Source organism: Mobula hypostoma, chromosome 7 (genome assembly GCF_963921235.1).
Source record: "Mobula hypostoma chromosome 7, sMobHyp1.1, whole genome shotgun sequence".
NCBI lineage: Eukaryota > Metazoa > Chordata > Chondrichthyes > Myliobatiformes > Myliobatidae > Mobula > Mobula hypostoma.
In genome coordinates, this window is record NC_086103.1 from 14,685,393 (window position 1) to 14,712,724 (window position 27,332).

At 47.8% G+C, this 27,332-nt stretch overlaps 1 protein-coding gene across 2 annotated transcripts in view; it reads right to left on the minus strand.

Moving 5' to 3' along the window:
• The window catches only part of ltc4s (leukotriene C4 synthase), a 38,584-nt gene extending 11,584 nt beyond the window's left edge, over positions 1-27,000 (minus strand). Inside the window, exons 1-3 of one of the 2 annotated variants that reach the window (XM_063052625.1) lie at positions 26,735-26,962; positions 11,874-11,973; positions 8,954-9,024 (exon numbers count right to left, since the gene is read on the minus strand). In XM_063052625.1, the coding sequence (XP_062908695.1) occupies positions 8,954-9,024; positions 11,874-11,973; positions 26,735-26,792 (229 nt within the window). In that variant the 5' untranslated portion in view covers positions 26,793-26,962. Of the gene's footprint in view, positions 1-8,953; positions 9,025-11,873; positions 11,974-26,734 lie in introns of both variants that reach the window. The other variant, XM_063052623.1, reaches the window with a different exon arrangement.
• Between the last annotated feature and the right edge of the window lie 332 nt (positions 27,001-27,332).

Below are 27,332 nucleotides of genomic sequence, written 5' to 3' on the forward strand. Positions count from 1 at the left end.
ACAAACCAGCGTTCCTCTGGGGCCACGGTGCAAACCACAGTATCAACAGGCACAAGGCACTTACAGCAAATATAACTACGACAGCAGAAAACCATAAAGTCACGAGAAATAACATGACCCAATTAACACAGAATACAGAACAGCAGAGCACGGCAGCCCACCATGCCTGGAACGCACTGCCAGGGCCGGTGGTGGGGGAACTGGATCTGCCAGGGCCAGTGGGGGGGGGGGCACTGGATCTGCCAGGGCCAGTGGGGGGGGGGCACTGGATCTGCCAGGGCCAGTGGGGGGGGGGACTGGAGCTGCCAGGGCCAATGGGGGGGGGGCTGGAGCTGCCAGGGCCAGTGGGGGGGGGGCACTGGATCTGCCAGGGCCAGTGGGGAAGGGGGGGACTGGATCTGCCAGGGCCAATGGGGGGGGGGCTGGAGCTGCCAGGGCCAGTGGGGGGGGGGGGAACTGGATCTGCCAGGGCCAGTGGGGGGGGGGGGGACTGGAGCTGCCAGGGCCGGTGGTGGGGGCACTGGATCTGCCAGGGCCAGTGGGGGGGGGCACTGGATCTGCCAGGGCCGGTGGGGGGGGGGGACTGGATCTGCCAGGGCCGGTGGGGGGGGCACACACGTTAGGGCCATTTAAGAGTCTCTTAGATGGATGATGGAAAAACGGAAGTTTTGCGGGAGGAGGGGGTTAGAAAGTTAGCTTATATAGGTCAGCACAACATCATGGTCCAAAGGATCTGTGCTGTGCTGTAGTGTTCCAATTCAATTAAAAGTTAATTTAATTAGAACACGACAGAATTAAATTAAATCTTTTCTTTCTGAAAATGGTCCATATCCAGCCATTCCCAGCCTGGAGGCCAAGTTATTGGGTATATTTAAAGCAGAGGCTGATAGGTTCTTGATTAGTCAGGGCATCAAAGGTTACGGGGAGAAGGCAGGAGAATGAGGTTGGGAGGGATAATAAATCAGCTACGATGGAATGGCAGAGCAGACTCGATGGGCCAAAGGACCTAATTCTGCTCCTATCTTATGGTCTTATAACTTGGTCTCCACGGCCATCTGTGGCAATGAATTTCAAAGAGCCACCATCAATGGCTGAAGGAACTCCTCCTCATCTCTGTTCTAAATGGATATTCCTCTATTCTGAGGCCATGTCCTCTGGTTTCTAGACTTGCCCTGCATGTCCAGTCTCTCTAGGCCTTTCAGTATTTGGTAGTTTTCACTGAGATCCCACCACCCGCACACCTTCTCTAAACTCCAGTGAGTACAGGCCCAGGACAATCAAACGCTCCTCATACATTAACCTTTTTGTTCCCAGGATTATTCTTGTAAACCTCCTCTGGACCCTCTCCAATGCCAGCACATCCATTCTTAGATAAGGGGCCCAAAACTGCTCACGGTACTCCAAGTGCGCTCTGACCAATGGAGGCCTCAGCGTTACATCCTTCTTTTGCACTTTAGTACGTAATGGATGGAGATACATCTCTACCAAAGCAGGCGTAAGGTGCTTCTTCCCTCCGCTAGCCTACACATCACCCTTGGGCAAGGTGTAGCACCTGCTTAGCTCCCCTGAACAGAGTAATATGAAGCCATGGGAGCAGGTGGTGGATGGTCATATGAGCGACTGGTGCATATCACAAGTCCTGATTATGCGACCATTGACGTCAGGCAGGGAATCTCTGAAGAGTAGCGGTAATCAAACAAGTTTAATTCTCATTCAAACCATACACGAATGCAGCTGAACGAGACAGCTTTCCTCTGGGGCCGAGGTATAAAAACACACGCGTGCATTCTAAATAATGAGAGGGGGAGAAAAGAAACATAGTCATGCAAGAAAACCCTGAGCAAAAAGTCCCATACATTGATGGTTCCCAGCAGTCTAGCCTGTAATTCCACTGATCCAACACTGGAAGGCAGCACTGACAAGAGCGGCTACCCCCAACCAAACGTGGACACCACACTACACGGCCTCCAGTGTCTTCTCCTCACCTGGACCACAGCCGCAGGCAAGCCCACGACTTGTGGCTTAGTCCTCATGACAACAGAGGTGACACTGCTGGCTCACCTCCTGTCTCTCCATCAAGACTGCGGCAATCAATGTCCAACAGGGTCTCGCAGTCGCAAACAAAATGTCCGAGACAGTCGCTCGCGGTTTCTCTGCACACCACCTTCATGCAGCAAATCCGTTGCCTTCAAGTAGCAGGCAGCAGCACGACCTGCACCCAGGTGAGCTCTCCGAACCCAGTCTGGCTCCTCCCATAGACCAGCAGCCTGACTCTCCCGCCGTAGCCAGGCAATTGGCCTCCCCTTCTCTGAAGGCTACTCCAAACGACGAGCAGCTCTCTGAAGCAGCAGACCTGCCATACCCATAGTTATTGGACTCCAGTAACGACTGACAATAAAATAAAAACACATTTAGCAAAAGAAAAAGCATCTTTGGCCAGCCAGCAAGAGGTCAGTGTGTGTCTACGCATGCCGCCATCTTACCGACGGGGTCACCCGACTTGTAAAGACACTGCCCGGAGAAAGGTAATGGCAGACCACTTCTGTAGAAAAACGTGAAGAATAATCATGGCCAAAGACCGTGATGGCCAACGTCATACGACACGGCACATAACGATAACGATGACAATGATGTTGTAATGGCCAAGGTCTACCACAGGCCGCAATAACACATTCAGTGCAAAGATGTCTTTGTAAAGGTATTTGAGAAGCCGTGGCGGTGAAAGGGTTACAGGATAAGCACTGGTCAGAGCTGTTCTGTGAATTTCCCCCTTTCTGACAAGCTGCTAACCTCAAGCATTTAGCAGACCGCATTTTGCTCAAAGCTGAGCTAACTGGGCCACCCAGCAGAACAAGAATGAACCGTTGCAAAAGAACCTCCTGTTTCTCAACAGTCCTGTCACAAAATCGCTGCAAGTTGCGGCAATATGACAGATTTAATATCCTACTGAGTGACTTCATTTCTGTTGGTCGGGGTTGCCCAGGGATGTTGTGTCACAGCCGTCTTCGTGATATACACACCAGGGGTGTACGATATATATCACCCTGGCAGCAGGCTCTCCCTCTCCACATGGCTGATGAATCCAAAGGAATGGCAGAGACCGGTATAGTTTGGCACCAGTTACATTGCAGGAGTTGCCAGTCACTGTTGAACTCAACATAAAACGGCCTTGCAGACTCCAGCTCCAGATTTTTCATCAGGGTTTACTCCCGTAACCTTCACCTTGAGTGGGTATAGCTGTAAGGCAGCAGACATTTGAGATCAGCAGAGCTGACAAGCCCCATCTGCCTGAAGCAACTGGTTTTAAGGCACCAGTAACCTGCCTTTGCCCCTTCTCCTGTCAGTAGAAACAGTTCCGTTGGGCTTAATAGTTAAACCAGACACCAAGGCCAGGAGCTAGACTTGGTTGTCAGAGGCCATTTGAGATGTGCACCACTGGGAGCATTTAATATTTGTGGCAAAATAATCCATTTATTCGATAACTCTTAATTAAGTTGCAGCTCAATATGAAGTTCCCAAGTTTCATTAACTTAATTTAATTCCTTCATTCAGATCAGTGGAACTGTTTAATCAATCCTCTGGTGTCAAGTCGGGAACTTGTTTGACCGTTCAGACTCATCATCTGCTCATTACTACCATCAGGGAGGAGGTTCTGGAACCTGAAGGCACACAGTCAACATTTCAGGAACAGCTTCTTCCCCTCCACCGTCAGATTTCTGAATGGACAGTGAACCCACGAACATGGAAGACAGACATTACAGGCCCTTCGATCCACAATGTTGTGCTGACCCTTTAACCAACTCTGATCAATCTAACCCTTCCCTCCCACGTAACCCTCCCTTTTTCTTTCATCCATATGCCTATCTAAGTGTCTCTTAAACATCCCTAATGTATCTACCTCTAGTACCATCCCTGTGACACAACGTTGAGTTTGGGTGAGGGTCACGTGCCCCTATGAAGGTGCGGACTTAAAAATTCAGATGACTGGCTGCAAAAGCACATTCAAGCAAGGGTGTTTACTGTGTACCAAAGGAGAAAAGCTTTTAGATAAATTGCAAAAATATTTACAATGGAACGTAATAGCAAAAACGACAAAAGGGAAAATACAGATATATACCATCAGACCTTGAGGATCACAGCTCCAAAACTTCAGTCTGAAAGTAATACAGCTTACCATGGTCTTTCTCTCTTCACTTACCAAAAGGGAACTGGAGAACTATAATCAGCAATCTTCCCACGCTGGGAGAAAAGAGATATCCATTCTCTGGAATGTGGGAAGTTGTTACCATAATTCCGAACAATTACACAAAACCGCAGCCCTCTTCACAAATGACCACATGTACACTCGTCAGAATAACATTACGCAATAAGGTCAAATGACTAACCATTTTCCAGGAGACCGCTCTCTCCACATCGTCCAAAATTAATTTTTCCATTGAGGACATGTAGCCAGCCAGCACTGCCAGGCAGAGATAATGAAAATTACAAGGCTATTGGGGTGGGAGAAGTTACTTGTGGCAGACCTGCTCTCCCACCACCCCCGGCAGTGTGTTCCACACATCCACTTCTCTCTGTGTAAAAAATCTATACCTGACATCCTCCAATCACCTTGAAATGAGCAATTTCCACCCTGGAAAAAAGTCTCTGACCGTCCGTTCTATCTATGCCTTTTATTATCTTCAAGTCACCTCATTGTCCTTCTCTCCAAAGAGAAAAGCCCTAGTTCACTCAACCTATCCTCGTAAGACATGCTCCCTAATCCTTGTAAACCTACTCTGCACCCTCTCTAAAGCTTCCTCATCCTTCCTACAAAGAGGTGACCAGAACTGAACACAATACTCCAAGTGCAGTCTAGGCAGGGTTTAGAGCTGCAACATTACCACATGGCTCTTGAACTCAATCCTTGACTAGTAAAGGCCAACACACGAAACATATTCTTAACCACTCTGTCAACTTACGTGGCATCTTTGAAGGATCTACGGATATAGATCCCCCGGTTTCTCCACACTGCTAAGAATACAGTGTTAACCCTGTTCTCAGGTTCAACCTTCTAAAAGTGGATCACTTCACACCTTGTTCTAAAGCTATAATTCTCTGCATCTTCCACATCCTTCCTATAATGAGGTGACTAGAACTGAACACAATACTCCAAGTGTGGTCTAACCAGGGTTTTACAGAGTTGAAACATTACCTCGTGGCTCTTGAACTCAATCCTCTGACTAATAAAGACCAACACACCATATGCCTTCTTAACCACTGTTGGATCCTGATTCTTTTGAGATAGAGGTTCGAGGTTCAAAGTAAAATTATTATCAAAGGACATGCATGTCACCAGATATAATCCTGAGGTCAGTCTTTTTGTGGGCATACTCAGTAAATCCCAGAACCATTACAGAATCAATGAAAGTCCACACCCAATAGGATGGACAAACAACAAAAATAATAATAAATAAATAACACACACAAAATGCTGGAGGAACTCAGCAGGTCACACAGCGTCTGTGGAAAAAAGTAAACAGTCAACGTTTCGGGCTGAGACCCTTCATCAGGACTGGGAAAAAAATGAGAAGTCAGAGAAAGGAGATGGGGGTAGGGGAGAAAGAAATACAAGCTGGTAGGTGAGAGGTGAAACCTGCAGAGGGGGAGAGTGAGGCAAAGAGCTGGGAAGCTGATAGGTGAAAGAGATAAAGGACTGGAGAAGAGGGAATCTAATAGGAGATGGTAGAAGACCATGGAAGGGAAGGAGCACCAGAGGGAGGTGATGCAGGTAAGAAGATAAGGTGAGAGAGGGAAATGGGAATGGGGAATGGTGAAGGGAGGGGGGCAATTACTGGAAGTTCAAGAAATCAATGTTCATGCCATCAGGTTGGAAGCTATCCAGATGGAATACAAGGTGTTGCTCCTCCAACCTGAGTGTGGCCTCTTTGCAGCCGTAGAGGAGCCCATGGGCTGACCTTTCAGAATAGGAGTGGGAAGCATAATTTAAATGGGTGGCCACTGGGAGATCCCGTTTTTTTCCGGCGGATGGAGCACAGGCGCTTGGCAAAACGGTCTTCCAATCTACTTTGGGTCTCACCAATACACAGGAGGCCACACCAGGAGCATCGGATACAGGAGACAGACTCACAGGTGAAGTGTCGCCTCACTGGAAGGACTGTTTCGGGCCCTGAATGGTAGTAAGGGAAGAGGTGTAGGGGTAGGTGTACCAGGAGGGAGATCAGTGGGGAGGGACGAATGGAGAAGGGAATTGCCTAGGGAGCAATCCCTTTGGAAAGCAGAAAGTAGTGGGGAGGGAAAGATGTGTTTGGTGGTGGGATCCAGTTGGAGGTGGTGGAGGTTTCAGAGAATTACATGCTGGACACGGAGGCTGGTGGTGTGGTAGGTGAGGACAAGAGGAACCTTATCCCTGGTAGCGTGGCATGAGGATGGAGTAAGAGCAGACATGCATGAAATGGAAGAGATGTAGTTGACAGCAGCGTTGATGGCGGAGGAAGGGAAGCCCCTTTCTTTGAAGGAGGAGGACATCTCCTTCATTCTGGAATAAAAAAACCTCATTTTGAGAGCAGATGCGGTGGAGATGGAGGAACTGAGAGAAGAGGTGGCATTTTTACAAGTGACAGGATGGGAAGAGGTACAGGCCAGGTAGCTGTGAGAATCGGTGAGTTTACAATAAACATCAGTAGATAAGCTGTCTCCAGAGATGAAGACAGAGAGATCGAGAAAGGGGAGGGAGGGGTCAGAAATAGACCAGGTAAATTTGAAGGTAGGGTGGATGCTGGAGGCAAAGTTGATGAAGTCAGTGAGCTCAGCATGGGTGCAGGAAGCAGCACCAATGCAGTCGTCAATGTGGTGCAGGAAAAGTTGGGGAGGGTTGTCGGTGTAGGCTTGGAACACAGACTGTTCCAGCATGGGAAATTGGAAGCAGCACCAATGCAGGCAGCAATGAAGCGTAGGAAAACTTGGGGTGACGCTGGTGTAGGTTTGGAACATTGACTGTATATGGAGGAATTTAAGGTGGGGTTTATATGGGAGGCAGGGTTTAAGGGTCGGCACAACATTGTGGGCCGAAGGGCCTGTACTGTGTTGTGCTATTCTATGTTCTATGTTCCATGTAGCTGACAAAAAGGCAGGCAGAGCTGGGAGCCATGCGAGTGTCCATGGCTACACCTTTGGTTTGAGGAAGTGGGAGGAGCTGAAGGAGAAATCAGTTCCATCAGATGGGGAGAGTGATGGTGGAGGGGAACAGGTTGGGTCAGTTGTCTAGAAAGAAGCAGAGAGCTTTATGGCCCTCCTGATGGAGGATGGAGGTGTACAGGGACTGAACATCCGGGGTAAAAATGAGATGATTGGGGCCAGAGAACTTGAAGTCATTGAAAATATCCAGAGTGAGTGAAGAGTCACGGATTCAAGTTCGGTAGGGCAGGAACAAGCAGAGACAATGGGTCAATAAATAAATAAGCAATAAGTATTGATGACATGAGATGAAGAGTATTTGAAAATGAGTCCACATATTGTGGGAACAGTTCAGTGACAGGGTGAGTGAAGTTATCCTCTCTGGTTCAAGGGCCTGATGGTTGAGGGGTAATAACTGTGGTGTGAGTCTTGAGGCTCCCTGTACCACTTTCCTGATGACAGCAGTGAGAAGAGAGCATGGCCTGAGTGGTGAGGGCTCCTGACGGTGGACGCTGCTTTCCTGTGGCAATGCTCCGTGTAGATGTGCTCAGTGGTGGGGAGGCTTTACCCGTGATGGGCTGGGCTGTACACAAAGGTTCTTTGGAAGTCAAAACTGAGACATAAAATTTACTACTTCCCAGCTGATAATAAAGCATTACAAGAACAAAGAATGAACAAAGAAAGACAGGCTGAGAGAAGAAAGACAAAGGAAAAAGCAGTCAAATCACCAGCAAGAGAAAATCTGCAGATGCTGGAAATCCAAGGAACACACAAAATGCTGGGGGAACTCAGCAGGTCAGGCAGCATCTATGGAAAAGAGTAAACAGTCGACGTTTTGGGCTGGGACTCTTCGTCAGGAAAAAGCCGTCATGATGGTCTCATACTCAGACTAGAGATGAGAACATTGCCATGATACCAATTCACCTATAAAATAGCCACATTCAACTAGTGTGACACCTTGCTGCCAAAAAGGCAGAAAAATATAGAAACTACAGTCCTGTAATTGCTGGAAAATTCACTGAACAATTCCATGTATATAAGCGATTATATAAAATGCAAGTTAGCACAAGAAAGTTAAAATTATGACAAAAAATAACAATTGTACATCCTAATCCAACACCACCCTGTCAATTTGTGTGGCAGCTTTGAGGGACCTATGGGTGCGGCCCCCAAGATCCCCCGTTCCTCCACACAGCTAAGAACCCTGTCACTGACCTCGTACTCTGCCTTTAAGGACAAGTTTATTGTCATTCAACCACCAAACAAGATGTTCCTCTGGACCAACAGAGTGCACATAACTCATACACATAACACGCAGTAATATTGCCACAAAAATTAACACATAATAGGGTGCACTTATGAAGAAGTTAAAAAGTGAGCAGTATAATGCTACTGGCACTTCATATGTGATGAGACCTGGGTGAAGGCAGGGAGTTCAGTAGTCTCATGGCCTGGGGGAAGAAGCATTTTCACATCCTACAGTCCTTGTACCCTCCTGCCTGCTGACAGGGGGTCAAAGGGATTGTTGGATCGACGGCAGGGATCATTGACAATACTAAGTGCCCCAAGTGCAATTCTTCTCAAGAGTAAATCTTAAACTTTCCCACAGATGCAATAAAAACTTTCTTCAGTAATATCAGCTGTGAGGTAAACATCACATTTTCCATCCGGCTGAGACGATGAGATGAATAGATCCACATCCGGGAGAACAACCACGGCCTCAGATTTATATTTCTCTGGGAATTCGGGTGAAAACAGATGACATATGGAGTCTACTTACCCTGACTGAAAAAGATCCCAGCAATCCAAAGGACACTCAGGAACATTGGGAAATACTCCGTGGAATTGGTTCTACAAGAGAAAAACAAAACGTGACACATCTTTCAAACAAAACCTTATGAATCTCTAATGTGTTCAGAATGACAGAAATAAACTGACGGAGAGATCGTAGAGCACGAAGGCCATCCATTGTCAGGATTGACCATTGTCCCAGCTGTCTACGTGATACACAAGCCAGGGTAGTACGATATGGAGAGCGAGCTGTTGCGGATGTAGCCTCCACCCCCCCACCCCCACGCAGATGATGAATCCAAAGGAACGGCAGAGACCGATACAGTTTGGCACCAGCAGTGTCGCAGGAGTTGCCAGTCAGCATTGAACTCAACGTAGGACTGCCTTAGGGACTCCGTCTCCGGAGTTTTACTTGGGGTTTACTCCCGAAGCCTTCCACATGAGTGGGTATAGCCATAAGACAGTGGAGGTTTGAAATCAGACTTTTCTCTAAAGAGTATTACAGCCCTCCATAGCCCTTCAGCCCATCTAACATGTACCAAGTTGTTATTCTGTTTAGACCTAGCAGTATCATCTTCACCAAAAATCCTAATCCAGTGAACTAACAAAAGAATCGATACTTTCCTCTTTGGACACTTCTGAGAAGTTTGGAAAAGTAAATCTGATGTTTGGGTGTGAATATGCATCAAGAGTATTCTCATTATCGGAGGATGCCCCATTATCAGAGGATGTCGAGGCTTCGGAGAGGGTGCAGAAGAGGTTTACCAGGATGTTGTCTGGATTAGAGGGCATGTGCTGTACTGAGAGGTTAGACAAACTTGGGTTGTTTTCTCTGGAAGAGACTGAGAGGAGATCCGATTGAGGTTTATAAGATTACACTGGACCACAAATTTTTTCAAAAGTGTTGCTTCCTCAGATATCTTTTTTGTTTATGATAGACTGCTTGAAGATTAACACAAATACAATTTCAGACTACTTGTATCATGTAGGAACTTGGAGAAACAACAAATTAACTTTTATTGAGTATAATGTGTTTAATTGCATAATGGTGCTGATGCCTTGCAATAGTTCAACTAAGTTAAGAATATTTTGTTAATGATTTTCATTTGTACTCAGTGTCTGAGGCTTCTCACTTAAGTGTCCAACAATAATTCACCAGCATTGATGGATTCCAGTTGCCCTGGTATCTTTTTTCCATGACTGCAATGTCCTGGTGAAACTTTTCACCATACTCGTCACTAAGAGCAGAAGGATTTGCAGGGAAGAATGGGAATGCAGAAAATGAATCTTTAGTGACATGTTGCATTTCATGGTTTTATATGCTTGAAGCATGCTTTCAACCAGCTGCATGTAGTTTGGTGCTCTGTGGATGCCGAGAAAAATTTCAACAACTTCCTTGAGTGCCTTCCATGTGATTTTCTCCGGTCCCACTAGAAATTCTTCAAACTGCCTGTCATTGATGACCTGTTTGATTTGTGGACCAACAAAAATGCCTTCCTTAGTCTTGGCATCAGCTGTGTACATACATTTATTGATGCCTCTGGACACATCTTCATGGAATCATCGGGTGTTTTGGGTCTTTCAACATCATACAACCTCCTCCAGGTGACCCAGCCGGGGCTGATCAGACCCCAGCTTGTGTCCAGATGGCTAGCCACTTATGACTCCATGGCTCCCCTCTTTTGAGCCACAGCCATCTTGAGGCCCTCTCTGCCGCATCGGTGGTACTGCAGATGGGTCTCCTCTTCCTCTCTCCCTCGATGCCCAAAATGCTGAAGGCTCTAACTAAGGGACAGGCTGTGAATTCCCTACAACCAACCTCCACTGGGAGACACCTCGCTCTCCATCCAGCCTGCTGACAGTTGCTGACCAGTCCTGGCGTACTTGGAGAGCTTCCTTTCAAAAGCCTCTTCCAGGCGATCTTCTCATGGGACTGTCAGCTCCAGCAGCACCATTTGCTTAGTAGACTCAGACACTAGGACAATGTCTGGTCGCAGGGTGGTGGCTGCGATATGGTTGGGGAACTTCAGCTGCCCTTCGAGGTCCACCAACAGCATTATTCCGGGAAGCGTCTATCTCAAATATCAAAATCTTTCATAGAAATTTTTGTGCCTGGTGATAGCAAATTCCATCCTTACAGTCCTGAACCCAATAATTATTACTAAAACCTATCCTGCTATGCAGCAGCCGCGCCGTCTAAGCACGCCTGGACAAGATAGGAAACTTTCCAGCTTACATTGTAGGCAACATTTTAATTGACTTGAATTATGAATTGAAATAATAACCATAAGTTTATTTTAAAAATGGTGCATGATAGGGAAATTTCAAGGTGATTTTCATGATAAGTAGCCCAAAATTCATAAGATACACCTAAAGGTATTCAGCAAGCAAAATCTTTGTTGTCCAGTGTTATGAGAGACATTCATAGAGTGGCCAGACAATATCTTTTTCTCAGGATTTCTCTAACACCAGAGGGCATGTATTTAAGGTCAGAGGGGGTAATTTTAAAGGAGATGTGAGGGGCAAGTTTTTTTTATATATACAGAGTGGTGGGTGCCTGGAAGGTGGTAGAGGCAGAAACATTAGAGACTTTTAAAAAACATTCAGATAGGCACATGAATATGAAAATAAATGGAAGGATATGGACTTTGTGTCTGCAGGAGAGATTAGTTTAGATGGCCATTTGATTACAAATGTAATTGGTTCAGTACAATATTGTGGGCCGAAGGGCCTGCTGTACTGATCTATGCTCTATGTTCTAAATGGATGCAAGGGGTATGGAGGGCCAATGGGACTAGGGATCCGCATAGACTAGATGGGCCGAAGGGCCTGTTTTAGTACTGTGATGCTTTATGACTCCACCTCCGTCCCCCTCACTCACACCCCAGGGGAATGCTTAGTTCACTTACTGTGCTCGGTACACTCTCTCAAAGTCCACATTGCCACTGACACAGGGCGGCGAGACATGGAACTTCCTCCTTGCGTAGATGACTTGAAGCGAAAAGTACGCTGGAACAGATGGTGAAAGGTGATGAACGTATTGTACATCCTGTTTAAAACGCAGCCCTACAGCTTTTCCCGATGCATTCCCACCAAGCCCGTGAGTCCAGGCCAGGGACTCGAGGTCTGACTCCTTCAAGCGATGTCTCAAAGGGTCACCGTATTATCAAAGTATGTGCGCAGAATACAACTCTGAGATTCATACTCTCCAGATAGCCACGAAATACAGAAAAAAACATAAAAGTTGTTGAAAGAAAAGACATCAAACCCCTGCCCTGCGTACAAAAAAAGAAAAAGAAATAGAACTCGCAAACCCCAACCCCTCCCTCGTTCTAAAACAGCTCACCCACCCGGTCACAGCAGCTAAAACATCAACCCCCTGACCCGAAGCTCCTCCCACGCTAAAAACAACAATAACCTTTCTCGCGCACAAACCCCTAACAGATCGCTCACGTGTAAAAACACCAAGTCTCAAATCCCCAACCCGCCGACTGGCAACAGGAAAGCTGAAGGAAAGCAATATAAACAGTCCACACCAATAATGACGTGACTCAGAATTTCAAAATCATCCTCGGTAAAGCATCGAGAAGAGCGACGGGTCCAACTCAGGTCACGGGTGGCGACCACTGACCTGCGGTCTCAAGCTCAGGCAACATCCATCAGTAAGGACCCCCACCACCCAGGACATGCCCTCTTCTCATTGCTACTGTCAGAGGGGAGGTACAGGAGCCTGAAGACCCACACTCAATGTTTCAGGAACAGCTTCTTCCCCTCCGCCATCAGATTTCTGAATGGACAATCAACCCATGAACACTATACCACTAATTTTCCTCTTTTTGCACTTCTTATTTAATTTTTATATATACTTTTTGTAATTTTTTAATGTATTGCACAGTTCTGCTGCTGCCAGAACATTTCAGGACATATTTCCGTAAAAAATAAACCTGATTGTGTTAAGAGGCCCAGAAAAGGCCTGCCTGAGATTGACAGCATGTGTGAGGGGGGAGTGGGGGTGAGTGTGTGTGAGGGGGAGAGCCGGGGGGGGAGTGTGTGTGAGGGGGAGAGTGGGGGTGAATGTGTGTGAGGGGGGAGTGTGTGTGAGGGGGAGAGTGGGGGGGAGTGTGCATGAGGGGGAGAGCTGGGGGGGAGTGTGTGTGAGGGGGAGAGCAAGGGGGAGTGTGCGTGAGGGGGAGAGCTGGGGGGGGAGTGTGTGTGGTGGGGGAGCGGGGGGGGTGTGTGCGTGAGGGGGGAGTGGGGGGGAGTGTGCATGAGGGGGAGAGCGGGGGGGAGTGTGTGTGAGGGGAGGAGCGGGGGGGTGAGTGTGTGTGAGGAGGGAGTGGGGGGGAGTGTGTGTGGGGGGAGCGGGGGGGGTGCGTGAGGGGGAGAGCCGGGGGGGAGTGTGTGTGAGGGGGGAGTGGGGGGGAGTGTGTGTGAGGGGGAGAGTGGGGGGGAGTGTGCGTGGGGGGGGAGCGGGGGAGAGCCGGGGGGGAGTGTGTGTGAGGGGGAGAGAGGGGGGGAGTGTGTGTGAGGGGGAGAGCTGGGGGGGAGTGTGTGTGAGGGGAGGAGCGGGGGGTGAGTGTGTGTGAGGGGGGAGTGGGGGGGGAGTGTGTGTGGGGGAATAGCGGGGGGGAGTGTGTGTGGGGGGAGCGGGGGGGGTGCGTGAGGGGGAGAGCCGGGGGGGAGTGTGTGTGAGGGGGGAGTGGGGGGGAGTGTGCGTGGGGGGGGAGCGGGGGAGAGCCGGGGAGGAGTGTGCGTGAGGGGAGGAGCGGGGGGTGAGTGTGTGTGAGGGGAGGAGCGGAGGGTGAGTGTGTGTGAGGGGGAGAGTGGGGGGGAGTGTGCGTGGGGGGAGAGCGGGGGAGAGCCGGGGGGGAGTGTGCGTGAGGGGGAGAGAGGGGGGGAGTGTGTGTGAGGGGAGGAGCGGGGGGTGAGTGTGTGTGAGGGGGGAGTGAGGGGGAGTGTGTGTGGGGGAATAGCGGGGGGGAGTGTGTGTGGGGGGAGCGGGGGGGTGCGTGAGGGGGAGAGCCGGGGGGGAGTGTGTGTGAGGGGGGAGTGGGGGGAGTGTGTGTGAGGGGGAGAGTGGGGGGGAGTGTGCGTGGGGGGAGAGCGGGGGAGAGCCGGGGGGGAGTGTGCGTGAGGGGGAGAGAGGGGGGGAGTGTGTGTGAGGGGAGGAGCGGGGGGTGAGTGTGTGTGAGGGGGGAGTGAGGGGGAGTGTGTGTGGGGGAATAGCGGGGGGGAGTGTGTGTGGGGGGAGCGGGGGGGTGCGTGAGGGGGAGAGCCGGGGGGGAGTGTGTGTGAGGGGGGAGTGGGGGGAGTGTGTGTGAGGGGGAGAGTGGGGGGGAGTGTGCGTGGGGGGAGAGCGGGGGAGAGCCGGGGGGGAGTGTGCGTGAGGGGGAGAGCCGGGGGGGAGTGTGTGGGGGGGGGAGCGGGGGGGTGTGTGCGTGAGGGGGAGAGCCGGGGTGGAGTGTGCGTGAGGGGGAGAACAGGGGGGAGTGGGCAGAATGGGGAAAGGAGGTTTACATTGCTGCTGTTGGGTAACTTTATTCAGCATTGTTATCGTTTTATCACTTCAATTCAATTCATCCTATACCAACTCGATGCATTGTGTAATGATGTGGATGGACCGCGTGCAGACTGGAGGCTCTGATCTTATGATAGGTTCAAATGGTGATACCTTCCAAGATAAGGAAATGGGGATTCTGAGCGAGATGGGGAGATACATGATTCGAGCTTGTGAAGGATGTAAAAACGCTGATGAACAGATTTGATCTTTGTGAAAGATAACCGAGATGGTAAGTTTGCAAGTTTTAATATCTGCTTAAGTGAGTCCTGCAGTTGTAGAGCTGACCAGAAGATTAGGAGAGGCAAAACTGAGTGAAGACATGACTTGCCCTTCACTTCTCTCTGGTTCCACTCCTCCTCCCAGTTATTCCATAGTCCTCTGGGGCTGTCCCACTGTGGGGAGAGCGGTAATGAGAAAGTAAGGAGGCATGGGATCCAAGGGGACCTTGCTTTGTGGATCCAGGACTGGCTTGCCCACAGAAGGCAAAGAGTGGTTGTAGACGGGTCATATTCTGCATGGAGGTCGGTGACCAGTGGTGTGCCTCAGAGATATGGTCTGGGACCCTTACTCATCGTGATTTTCATAAATGACCTGGATGAGGAAGTGGAGGGATGGGTTAGTAAGGTTGCTGATGACACAAAGGTTGGAGGTGTTGTGGATAGTGTGGAGAGCTGTCAGAGGTTACAGCGAGATATTGATAAGATGCAAAACTGGGCTGAGAAGTGGTAGATAGAGTTCAACCCAGATAGGTGTGAAGTGGTTCATTTTGGTAGGTCAAATATGATGGCAGAATATAGTATTAACGATAAGACTCTTGGCAGTGTGGAGGATCAGAGGGCTCTTGGGGTCCGAGTCCATAGGACACTCAAAGCAGCTGTGCAGGTTGACTCTGTGGTTAAGAAGGCATATGGTGTATTGGCCTTCATCAATGGTGGGATTGAGTTTAGGAGCCGAGAGGTAATGTTGCAGCTATATAGGACCCTGGTTAGACCCTACTTCTGGTCACCTCACTACGGGAAGGATCTGGAAACCATAGAAAGGGTGCAGAGGAGATTTACAAGGATGTTGCCTGGATTGGGGAGCATGCCTTATGAGAATAGGTTGAGTGAACTCGGCCTTTTCTCCTTGGAGCAACGGAGGATGAGAGGTGACCTGATAGAGGTGTATAGGATGATGACAGGCATTGATTCTCTTTGTAGAACATGTAACCTATGTTTTAGCTACTGAAAGCTTCAATTCCATCTATTTGCCCACTGTTCAACCTTATTAGTTGCTAATTAGATTAGATTAGATTATTGCATCCTACATTCAGTTAAATTCAATTTTTTCCCTCCGATTTATAAAGCTCCATTATCTGCAAAAAGTAATTTACCCACCCCAGTACTTATCTCTGAAAAAAATATCATTAATCATAATATTAAACCATAAAAGGCTGAAAATACTGCCTTGTGGAGTCCCATTCTCTATTTCATAGAAGTTCGAATATACCTAGAACCGTAGAACACTACAGCACAGAAAACAGGCCATTCGGCCCTTCTAGTCTGTGCCTAAACTTTATTCCGCTAGTCCCATTGACCTGCACACAGGCCATAACCCTCCAGACCTCTCCCATCCATGTATCTATCCAATTTATTCTTTAAATTTAAGAGTGAGCCTGCATTTACCACATCAGATGGCAGCTCGTTCCACACTCCCACTACTAAGTGAAGAAGTTCTCCCTAATGTTCTCCCTAAACTTTTCCCCTTTCACCCTAAAGCCATGTCCTTTCATATTTAAAAATGCAAACAATAGGAATTCTGCAGATGCTGGAAATTCAAGCAACACACATCAAAGTTGCTGGTGAACGCAGCAGGCCAGGCAGCATCTCTAGGAAGAGGTGCAGTCGACGTTTCAGGCCGAGACCCTTCGTCAGGACTAACTGAAGGAAGAGTGAGTAAGAGATTTGAAAGTTGGAGGGGGGGGAGATCCAAAATGATAGGAGAAGACAGGAGGGGGAGGGATAGAGCCAAGAGCTGGACAGGTGATAGGCAAAAGGGGATACGAGAGGATCATGGGACAGGAGGTCTGGGAAGAAAGACAAGGTGGGGGGGGGAACTCAGAGGATGGGCAAGGGGTATATTCAGGGGGACAGAGGGAGAAAAAGGAGAGTGAGAGAAAGAATGTGTGTATAAAAATAAATTACTGATGGGGTACGAGGGGGAGGTGGGGCATTAGCAGAAGTTAGAGAAGTCGATGTTCATGCCATCAGGTTGGAGGCTACCCTGACGGAATATAAGGTGTTGTTCCTCCAACCTGAGTGTGGCTTCATCTTTACAGTAGAGGAGGCCGTGGATAGACGTGTGCACATCCCATTCCCATTCTGACATGTCTATGTCCTCTCATATTTATCTCTCCTAGTCTAAATGGAAACAGCCTACTCGCATTTACTCTGTCTATACCTTTCCTACCCTCACCTGTATAAACCGTCCAAATAAGAAACTCAGAAAAAAAGTTATACAGCCTTCCTCCCTCTCCTATTTTCTATAATTTGATCAAAAGCCCCTCCCTCCAACACATGATATGGTTTTTCTCTATATCAAAAAATACTGCTATTACAACTTATTTTCCTGGGCTTTCCTAATATCTTGCAAACATAAAACTGTATCCAATGTCATTCTACCCTTCCGAAATCTGCTCTGATAAAACGCTATGTCACTTCTTTTTTCCAAAATTTAATTCAACTGCTCAATTACCAGACGTTTCAGGAGTTCCTGAAAAGAAAATCCTGCCTGACTAACCTACTGCAATTTTTTGAGGAAATTACAAGCAGGGTAGACAAAGGAGATGCAGTAGACATGGTGTACTTGGATTTTCAGATGGCCTTTGACAAGGTGCCACACATGAGGCTGCTTAGCAAGATAAGAGCCCATAGAATTACAGAGAAGTTACTAGCATGGGTGGAGCATTGATCACATTGATAGTCAGAGGCTTTTTCCCAGGGCTGAAATGGCTGCCACAAGAGGACACAGGTTTAAGGTGCTGGGGAGCGAGGTACAGAGGAGATGTCAGGGGTAAGTTTTTTATGCAGAGAGTGGTGAGTGTGTGGAATGGGCTGCCGGCAATGGCGGTGGAGGCGGATACGATAGCGTCTTTTAAGAGACTTTTAGATAAGTACATGGAGCTTAGAAAAATAGAGGGCTATGGGTAAGCCTAGTAATTTCTAAGGGAGGGACATGTTCCGCATAACTTTGTGGGCCGAAGGGCCTGTATTGTGCTGTAGGTTTTCTATGTTTCTATGGTAATGAGGGAGGGTCCCACTGTGGGGGGAGCAGATTCAACGTGGGGGGGGAACGGATTCAAAGCGGGGGGGGAGAACGGATTCAAACGGGGGAGAACGGATTCAAAGCGGGAGAGAAAGGATTCAACGCGGGGGGAGAGTGGATTCAACGTGGGGAGAACGGATTCAAAGCGGGAGAGAAGGGATTCAACACGGGCGGGGACAACGGATTCAAAGTGGGGGGAGAACGGATTCATCGCGGGGGGAGAACGGATTCAAAGCGTGGGGGAGAACGGATTCAACACGGGGGAGAACAGATTCAACACGGTGGGGAGAACAGATTCAACGCGGCGGGGGCGAACGGATTCAACGTAGGGGGAGAACGGATTCAACACGGGGGAGAACAGATTCAACACGGTGGGGAGAACAGATTCAACGTGGGGGGAGAACGGATTCAACACGGGGGAGAACAGATTCAACACGGTGGGGAGAACAGATTCAACACCGGGGGGTAGGACGGATTCAACGCGGGGGGGGGAGAACGGATTCATCGGGGGGAGAGCAGATTCAACGCCGGGGGATAGATTCTACATGGGGGGGTGTGCACGGAGCACAAGTCAATGACAGGATCATTATCTTTATTTTTTATTTCGAGCTACAGCACGGTAATATTAACAGCCCATTGCAGACCCAACGAGCCTGTACAGTACTTCCCTTTACATTCATGTGACTAATTAATGTCCTGACCCATTTGTCTTTGGAATGTGGGAGGAAACCAGAACACACTGTTCCGCCAACTCTTTAACTTCCCCCAAGATCAGTCTAACCCTTCCCTCCCACATCATCCACGTGTCTATGCAAAGAGCCTCTCAAATGTCCCTAATGTATCTGTCTCTACCACCACCCACTACTCTCTGTGTAAAAAACCTACCTCTGACATACCCCTATACTTTCCTCCAGTCACCTTAAAATTCTGTCTCCTGCATAAGCATTTATTTTCTGTCCTGGGAAGAAGTCTTTGGCTGTCCACTTTATCTCTGCCTCTGATCTTTCACCCCTCCCCTTCTCCCAGTTTCACCTATTACCCACCACCTTGTACTTCCCTTCCCCCACCTTTTTAATCTAAAACTTTCCATCTTTTTCCAACTCCTGAAGAAAGGTCTCAGCCCGAAACGTCCACTGTTTATTCATCTCCGTAGATGCTGCCTGACCTGCTGAGTCTCTCCTGCATTTTGTGTGTGTTGCCCTGGGTTTCCAGCATCCGCAGAATCTCCCATGTCAGTGGCCATTTTATCAGGTCCACTTGGATACCTTGTCAATGCAAATATCTAGTCAGCCAATCCTGTGGCAGCAACTCAATGCATAAAAGCACGCAGACATGGTCAAGAGGTTCAGTTGTTGTTCAGAGCAAACATCAGAATGGGGAAGACACGTGATCTAAGTGACTTTGACCGCAGAATGATTGTTGGTGCCATACTGGGTGATTTGAACATCTCAGAAACTTTATACTTTATACTTTATTGTCGCCAAACAATTGATACTAGAGCATACAATCATCACAGCAATATTTGATTCTGCTTTTCGTGCTCCCTGGAGTACAAATCGATACAAAGTATTAAAAATTTAAATTATAAATCATAAATAGAAAATAGAAAAGGGAAAGTAAGGTAGTGCAAAACAACCAAGAGGCAGGTCTGGATATTTGCAGGGTATGGCCCAGACTGCTGATCTCCTGGGATTTTCATGCCCAGGTCTCCAGAGTTTACAGGGATGGTGTGAAAAATAAAAAATACCCAGTGAGCAGCAGCCTTGTTAATGAGAGAGGTCAGGGAGCAGGGCCGGATTAACCTAGTAGTAAAGGTAGCATATGCTACAGGCCCCGCCCGCACTAAATGCTTGCAAGCCATATTCTCACGACTGTTAAGAGTGAGTTCTGGGTAGACAATTCATTTACACTTAAATAAATGACTTCAACCATCAGTCTTCTGTTCTTTGACAAAGTACTGTGGATTGAGTTCATAGCAATGCATTTCCTACAAGCTGTGAACCCAGTTTCATCTGTAACAATACATCTCTGGCACCTCTGAGACAAGAATGCCATATTTACAGGTAGTTGTGAAGACAGCAAATCTACGCTTTTTGAATATGAATTGTCTTCTATGTTAGCATGTAACATACCAAATAATGTATTATGAATTTTAACTTGCATTCCTGAAGGCCACGAATGCCAGTTTAGTCATAGTCACAGTCATACTTTATTGAGCCCGAGGGAATTCGGGTTTCGTTACAGTTGCACCACCAAGAACAGAGTATAAATATAGCAATATAAAACCACAAATAATTAAATAATAACATGTAAATTATGCCAGGATATAAGGTTGGGACCAGCCTATTGGACCCTCCAAGGGAGGAGTTGTAAAGTTTGATGGCCACAGGCGGGAATGACTTCCTGTGACGCTCAGTGTTGCATCTCGGTGGAATGAGCTTCTGGCTGAATGTAGGCATGCTGGCACTGGTAGAAAGCATTTAATCAAAAGATGTGAAGACTTCAAAGAATCGTCTATATAGTACTTGTAACTATGAACTGTCCTTTGTGTGTTGCAAATAAATATCGAGGCTCAAACACAAGGTGGTTAGACCTGTTCTGCCAGGGGTCTCTGCCTGCTGTAACCTAGTTTTGTTGAATAAAGAAGCTGCCTTGTACCTACGGGTAACGCGACACTCTGTGATTTCATCCACGCCACAACAACGACGATCTGGCAACGCTGTTGTTTTCATGTCGGGGGAGCTGCACGCTGCATGGTACAGCATGTGTGTACAGGCGTCTGCTGGCTCCTTGCTGTGTCGTGGTATAAATGCTCATGCAAACCAAGGAAGGGGACATAAATCATACCTATCTAAAACAACGTGAGGAATTCATCAATCTGATTGGATCCAGCATACTGGATCACATTATCAGTGAAGTGAAGAAATACAAGTATGATTCTGTTTCATTGGATTCCACTCCAGATATATCTAATGTGGACCAGCTGACTTTGACTGTGTGCTATGTTTTGCCATCTGGACCAGTTGAAAGATTTGTGAAGTTTTTGGACATGGAAGGTCATAGTGCTGAACACCTCACTCAAAGTTTACTTGACTTTTTAAAAGGAAAATGACATTGATATAAAAGACTGCCGTGGTCAAAGTTATGACAATGCCAGAAGAGCTGAATGAGTTTGCGGATTACATTCCATGTTTTGCACATTCACTAAATTTGGTTTGAAAATGTGCTGCTGAATGTTGTCAAGAAGCATTAATTTTCTTTCAATTTGTAGAAAGACTGTAGACAATTTTTTCTGCTTCTACTTATCAGTGGGATCTCCTTTCTGCTGCATTATCTGATGGTGGTGCTCACTTCCCCATTGTGAAAAGAATGTCAGATACCAGGTGGTCAGCTCGTGCAGATGCAACAAAAGCACTTTTACACAGCTTTTCTGCGATAAAACAAGTCTTGGACGACATTTCAAATAACAATGATCAGAAGGCAGATTATCGACAACAGGCTCATGGACTACTTTCAACCATGATGAAGTTGGAAACAGGAATAATGGTCATATTGTGGGATCAAGTATTACAGCATTTTCAAATGACCAGTGCTTCTTTTCAATCTTCTGGCCAAGACTTGTACACAGCTTGTGCACTCTATGAATCCTTGAATGGATATATTCAAGCTATGCAGTCTACTTTTTCAGACATTGAGCAAAAAGCCAAGGATCTGACTAAATGTGAAGATTATCAACAGCAAACTCGAAGAAAACACAGTTTACAATGACCTGTTAACCTGGTAACAGGTACGTCTCTGAAACGCGGGAGGAGACTGGAGCACCCTGAGAGAAGCCCCGTGATTCACGGGAAGGACATACAAACTCCTTACAGACAGCGGAGGAATGGAACTCCAAGTCCCAGAATGCCCTGACTGCCATGCTGCTGTGGCACACAGTTTTGTTGACTTTCTCTCTAATGCTCCTGATATTTTTCCAGGCTTCCCTTTACTACTTCCTTAATGAAGCTTTCCCCTTGCGGCTCGCTGTCAGATAACCTGGTTGTTCTGCAATTCCCCTCTGCTTCCTTTGTCAACCTGTGGGGCTGTGACACGTCTTTCCAATCTGTGAGAACTGATCTGGGGCTCTGGAATTTTGCAAGTTAACAGCTGGTTTCTGCCGCCACACCCATCAAAACTCTGGAATGTAAATGAACCCGTCATGGGGACCATTGCCATTAACCTCTCCAAGTCTGCATTTATGCTAATGTTTAAGGGATTTCTTCCTTGGTTCCTTAAGGTTCTCATAGCCGGAGGAGGTGGGGTAATGGGGATAAGCTCCCACTATCTATTAAACGCTCCCAATGGCATGTGTCTCCAATAGTCTCTGACAACCAAGTCCAGTTCCTGACCTTCACACGTGGCTTAGCACTAAGCCTAGCGAAACCGTTTCTACTGACAGGAGAAGGGCCAAAGGCAGGCCACTGGCGCCTTGAAACCAGATGCTTCGTGCAGATGGGTCTCATCAGCCGTGACTGGCAGCTCATCTAGAAGGAAAACCCTGATCTCAAACCTCTGCTGCCTTGTGGCTATACAAGCTCATGGGGAAGGCTTTGGGGGTAAACCCAGAGGGAAAAATCCAGAGCTGGAATCCCTAGTGCAGTCCTACGTTGAGTTCAACGCTGACTAGAAACTCCTGTGATGCTGCTGGTGCCAAACTGTATCGGTCTCTGCTGTTCCTTTGGATTCATCGGCTGTGTGGAGAGGGGGAACCTGCTGCCTGGGCAACAGATCGCTCTTCATATCGTACTGTCCTGGGAAATAGTCGTTCTCTGTCTTGTACTGTCTCGGGCAACAGCTCGCTCTCCATATCATACTGTCCTGGCTGGCGTATCCAGACAGCTGGGATACAACATCTATGGTTGACCCCAACTGACGCAGACCTCATCATCTTCAAGTAATTTCTTGCTGATCCTGTACCAGAGTCCTGTTAGTTTTGTATTTTCCAAATTTAACCGACCTTCTCTGTCTTTTTGTAACCCTCTTCTTCCCTATTCGTTCCCTATCCCATTGCATCACAGTCTGGTATGGGAACACCAATGCCCTTGAACAGAAAAGCCTGCAAAAAGTAGTGGATACGGCCCAGTCCGTCACGGGTAAAGCCCTCCCTGCCATTGAGCACGTCAACATGGAGCGTTGTTGCAGGAAAGCAGCATCCAACATCAGAGTATCCCACCACCCAGGCCGTGCTCTCTTCTTGATGCTGTCATCAGGAAGAAACTACAGGAGCCTCAGGACTCACACCATCAGGTTCAGGAACAGTTACCGCACCTTAACCATCCGACCCCTGAGCCACCTCCACTCCGAACTGATCCCACAACCTACAGACTCACTTCCAAGGACTCTACAACTCATTTCTCGATATTATTTATCTAGTATTTGCAGAGTTTGTCTTCGTTTGCAGTTTGGGTGATCACAGTCATGTTCATGATGTTTGTGGGTAGTTTTTCATTGATTTTATTGTATTTCTGTTTTGCTGTGAATGCCTGCAAGAGACTGAATGTTAGGGTTGTGTATGGTGATATACACATACTTTGATAATAAATTTACTTTGAACTTCACCCATCTTCTACCATTCCCCTCCCTCCTCCTAGCTTTATCCACCCACTTCACACATAACTCTCTCCCAATGGTTTCCATTTTCACCTCCTTTGTTCATCAGAAGCTGGCATTGGCCACCCTAAGGTGGGCGCAGGATCACAGCGGTTAGTGTAGTCTAGAGTGCCAGCGACCCGGACCCGAGCTCAATTCCTGCCACTGTTCATAAGACGTTTGTATGTTCTCCCCGTGACCACGTGAGTTTCCTCTGGGTGCCCTGGTTTCCTCCCACAGTCCAAAGCTTAGGGTTAGTGAGTTGTGGACACGCTATGGTGGTATGGGAAATATGGCGACACTTGTGGGCTGCCCCCAGCGTATCCTCGGTCTGTGTTGGTCGTTGACCCACTAATGCCTGTGTATTTGTCACAAATAGAGCTAACCTTGTTCTTCTGTGTTGCTGCTTAACTCCCCCCAGCAGCCATCTCCCACCCTCACTTGCCCCTCCAGCACCTCACTCCTTCCATTTTATTCTTAGCCCCTCCACCTCCATCTATCACCCAGCTGCCACCATCTCTAACTCTACTCCCCTATGCCACACCATCTGCCTATCATCTCACATCCCTCCTCAGTCTACCAATCACCTCAAAATCCCTTCTCTTTCTCTGTCACCAGTGCAGCCTCCTCTACAATGGTAAGACCCAACGTAGACTGGGGGGGGGCACTTTGTCAAGCACCTTCACTCTGTCTGCCACAATGTCCAAGGTCTTCTGGTGGCTACCTGTTTCAATTTGACTTCCCATTCCCATTCCAAGGTATCTCTGCATAGCCTCCACTACAGCCACAATGTGTCCACTCATTTGGAGGAGCAGCACCTCATACTGTCTGGGCATGAAGATTGATTTCTCCAATTTCTGGTAATTTCTCCTCCCTTACCCTTCTTTCTTCTTCATTTCCCTATTCTGGTTCCACTCTCACCTCTTTTCTCACTCCCTCACCTGGTCTCTCCTCTCACCTCCAGCTTGCACCCTTTTCCCTCTTCCACCTTTTTATTCTGGCTTCTTCCCCCTTCCTTTCCAGTCCTGATGAAGGGTCACAGACTGAAACATTGACTGTTTATTCCTCTCCATGGATACTGCCTAACTTGTTGAGTTCCTCCAGCATTTTGTGTGTGTTGTTCTGGTTTTCCAGCACCTGCAGAACCTCCTGCGTTTATGATTCCCTTTTCCTCTGTATACCGGCCATCTCCTATCTCCACTCTCAGGGTATTCAGCCCAAAATGTTGACACATTCTTTCCTCCCAAGGATGCTGCTTGATCTGCTGAGTTCCCCCAGTGGTTTGTTTCTTGCTCCAGAATCCAGCATCTGCTGTCTCCTGTTCCAAGCACATGAGATTCTGCAGATGCTGGAAATTGAGAACAATGTCAACTGTTTATTCCTCTCCATAGATGCTGCCTGACCTGGTGAATTCCTTCAGCATTTTGTGTGTGGTCCTGTGCCTCAAGACCTGGTATTCATTTATGAAGATGCAACATGTTTCACTTATTTCTAATTTTCCAATACACTCCGTGACCACTTTATCAGTTACACCTGGTCACCTGCTCATTAATGCAAATATTTAAACAGCCAATCACGTGGGAGCAACTCAGTGCATGAAAGCGTGGTCAAGAGGTTCAGTTGTTGTTCAGACCGAACATCAGAATGGGGAAGAAATGTGATCTAAGTGACTTTGATTGTGGAATGATTGTTGGTGTCAGATGGGGTGGTTTGAGTATCTCAGAAACTGCTGATCTCCTGGGATTTTCACGCACAACAGTCTCTAGAGTTTACAGAGAATGGTGCGAAAAACAAACAACATCCAATGAGTGGCATTTTTGTATACAGAAGCATTATGTTAATGAGAGAGGTCAGTGGAGAATGGCCAGACTGGCTCAAGCTGTCCTGAAGGTGACAGGAACTCAGATAACCCCATGTTACAACAGTGGTGTGCAGAAGAGCATCTCTGAATATACAGCACGTCGAACCTCGAAGTGGACGGGCTACAGCGACAGAAAATCACAAACTTACTTTCAGCGGCCAGTTTACTAGGGTTCAGGAGGTCCCTAATGAAGTGGTCACTAAGTCAGCATGTTTTCAAGTCTCTGCATCTCACTAACTTGAGCCAATCTTTCCCTTTTCGTAAACATCGTTAGAAGTTTTTAGCCTATTGTTTCTGGTTGGAGTCACTCCCATTTTCAAAAACTTTCGCTGTTCGATATCAACGACCCACTTCCCCTTCCAAAACATTTCCAGTACACAGTCTGACTGTGTGTTTGGCAACTGTGAACGCCCTAGGTTACGAAGTTAATTAACTTCTCTAAAATGCATCTCTCTCACTGAGATTATGTTCCTAAAAAGGATATATGTAGGAATGTTAACTGTTTGTTTTGGTCAGTGTTATTCCAGTGAAGTCAGATTCATAGTCAATTTCCCTCGGGATCGATAAAGTATGAGTATGACTGGTCCATCACTGTCAACATTTCATTGATATAGACACAGAACGCTACAGCACAGTAGGGCTCTTCAATATTGTGCCAACCTTTTACCCTACTCCAAGACTGATCTAACCCTTCCCTCACACATAACCCTCCATTTTTCTATCATCCCTGTGTCTATGTAAGCGTCTGTTAAAAGTCCCTAATGTGTCTGCCTCTACTCCCCACCCCCCTTCATGCTCCAATCTCCCGGCAGGGCGCCCATGTACCCACTTACCAAAGTTCAAAGTAAATTAATTATCAAACTACATACATGTCACCGTATACAACCCGGAAATGCTTTTTCTTGCAGGCATACTCAATAGATCCACGGAATAACCATAACAGAATCAAAGGAAGAGTGTTCACCCTAGTGTGCAAAAGGCAACCAGCTGCAAATACAACAAGAAAGTAGAAATAATAAATAAGCAATGACTATTGAGATCATGAGATGAAGAGTCATTGAAAGTGTCTGTCTGTCTGTATTTCAAGACAAGTCCGCGACGGGACACTTGCTCGCCTGCGCCAGCGGACAGCGGGAATTCCGAAAGCAGACACTTGGCAAATTGACCCCGCAGTTTCTGATCGATAGAAGTTCCGATGTATCTTTTTATTAAACAAGTGCAAACATCTCACAAAGGGACGGCGCCTGTTTACCTCCACACTGGGGAAAAGGGGATCCAGGACACGCTGGGTGTGATGTGAGTGGATTCACTGCCCGGCTGTTTAAACCCGGACGACACTGCGATCCTGTCCCGTGAATTGATACGGCCAAGGAGGTGCCGTTCACCTGGGGAACCGCCGCGCTTTGCCGCCGACCTACCTTGCTCTAGCACGCCCAAGACGGTAACCAGCGCCAAGAAAACACAATCTTCCAACATCCCGACGTCCGGTTCGGCCGCGGGGATAATCTGACCCGCAGTGGTGCCGGCGACAATTCTTCGCCCTGCGAGCTGGAGCCAGAGGAGGGGCAGGAGGCGGTGTTTCCACGGCGCGCATAATCACCAAGCGCAGCCCCGGGACACGACACACACCCTAAGCAGCTTCCCAGACACGACACACCCCCGGCCCGGCTCCCGGGATCCCTGTAGATACCCACGCACTCCAGGGAACCCGCTGTAAGTACCGACACAGCCGCTGGAGCGGCTAAATCTGAAATACTCCCCAAGACCCAAGACACACTCTCCAGGACCGCCTGAAAATACCACCACACCAAGGAGCCACCTGTAAACATTGACACTTTCACCGTGTACCCTGTAAATACCGCTACACTGTCCGGGACCGCCTGTAAAAACTGACTTTCCCCCAGAACCTCTAAACTCGAACACATTCACCGGGACCCGCTATAAATAGAGATATAGGTCCCAGAAACGCCTGAAAATACCGACGCTCTCCCCGGAACCTCTGTACTTACTGACACA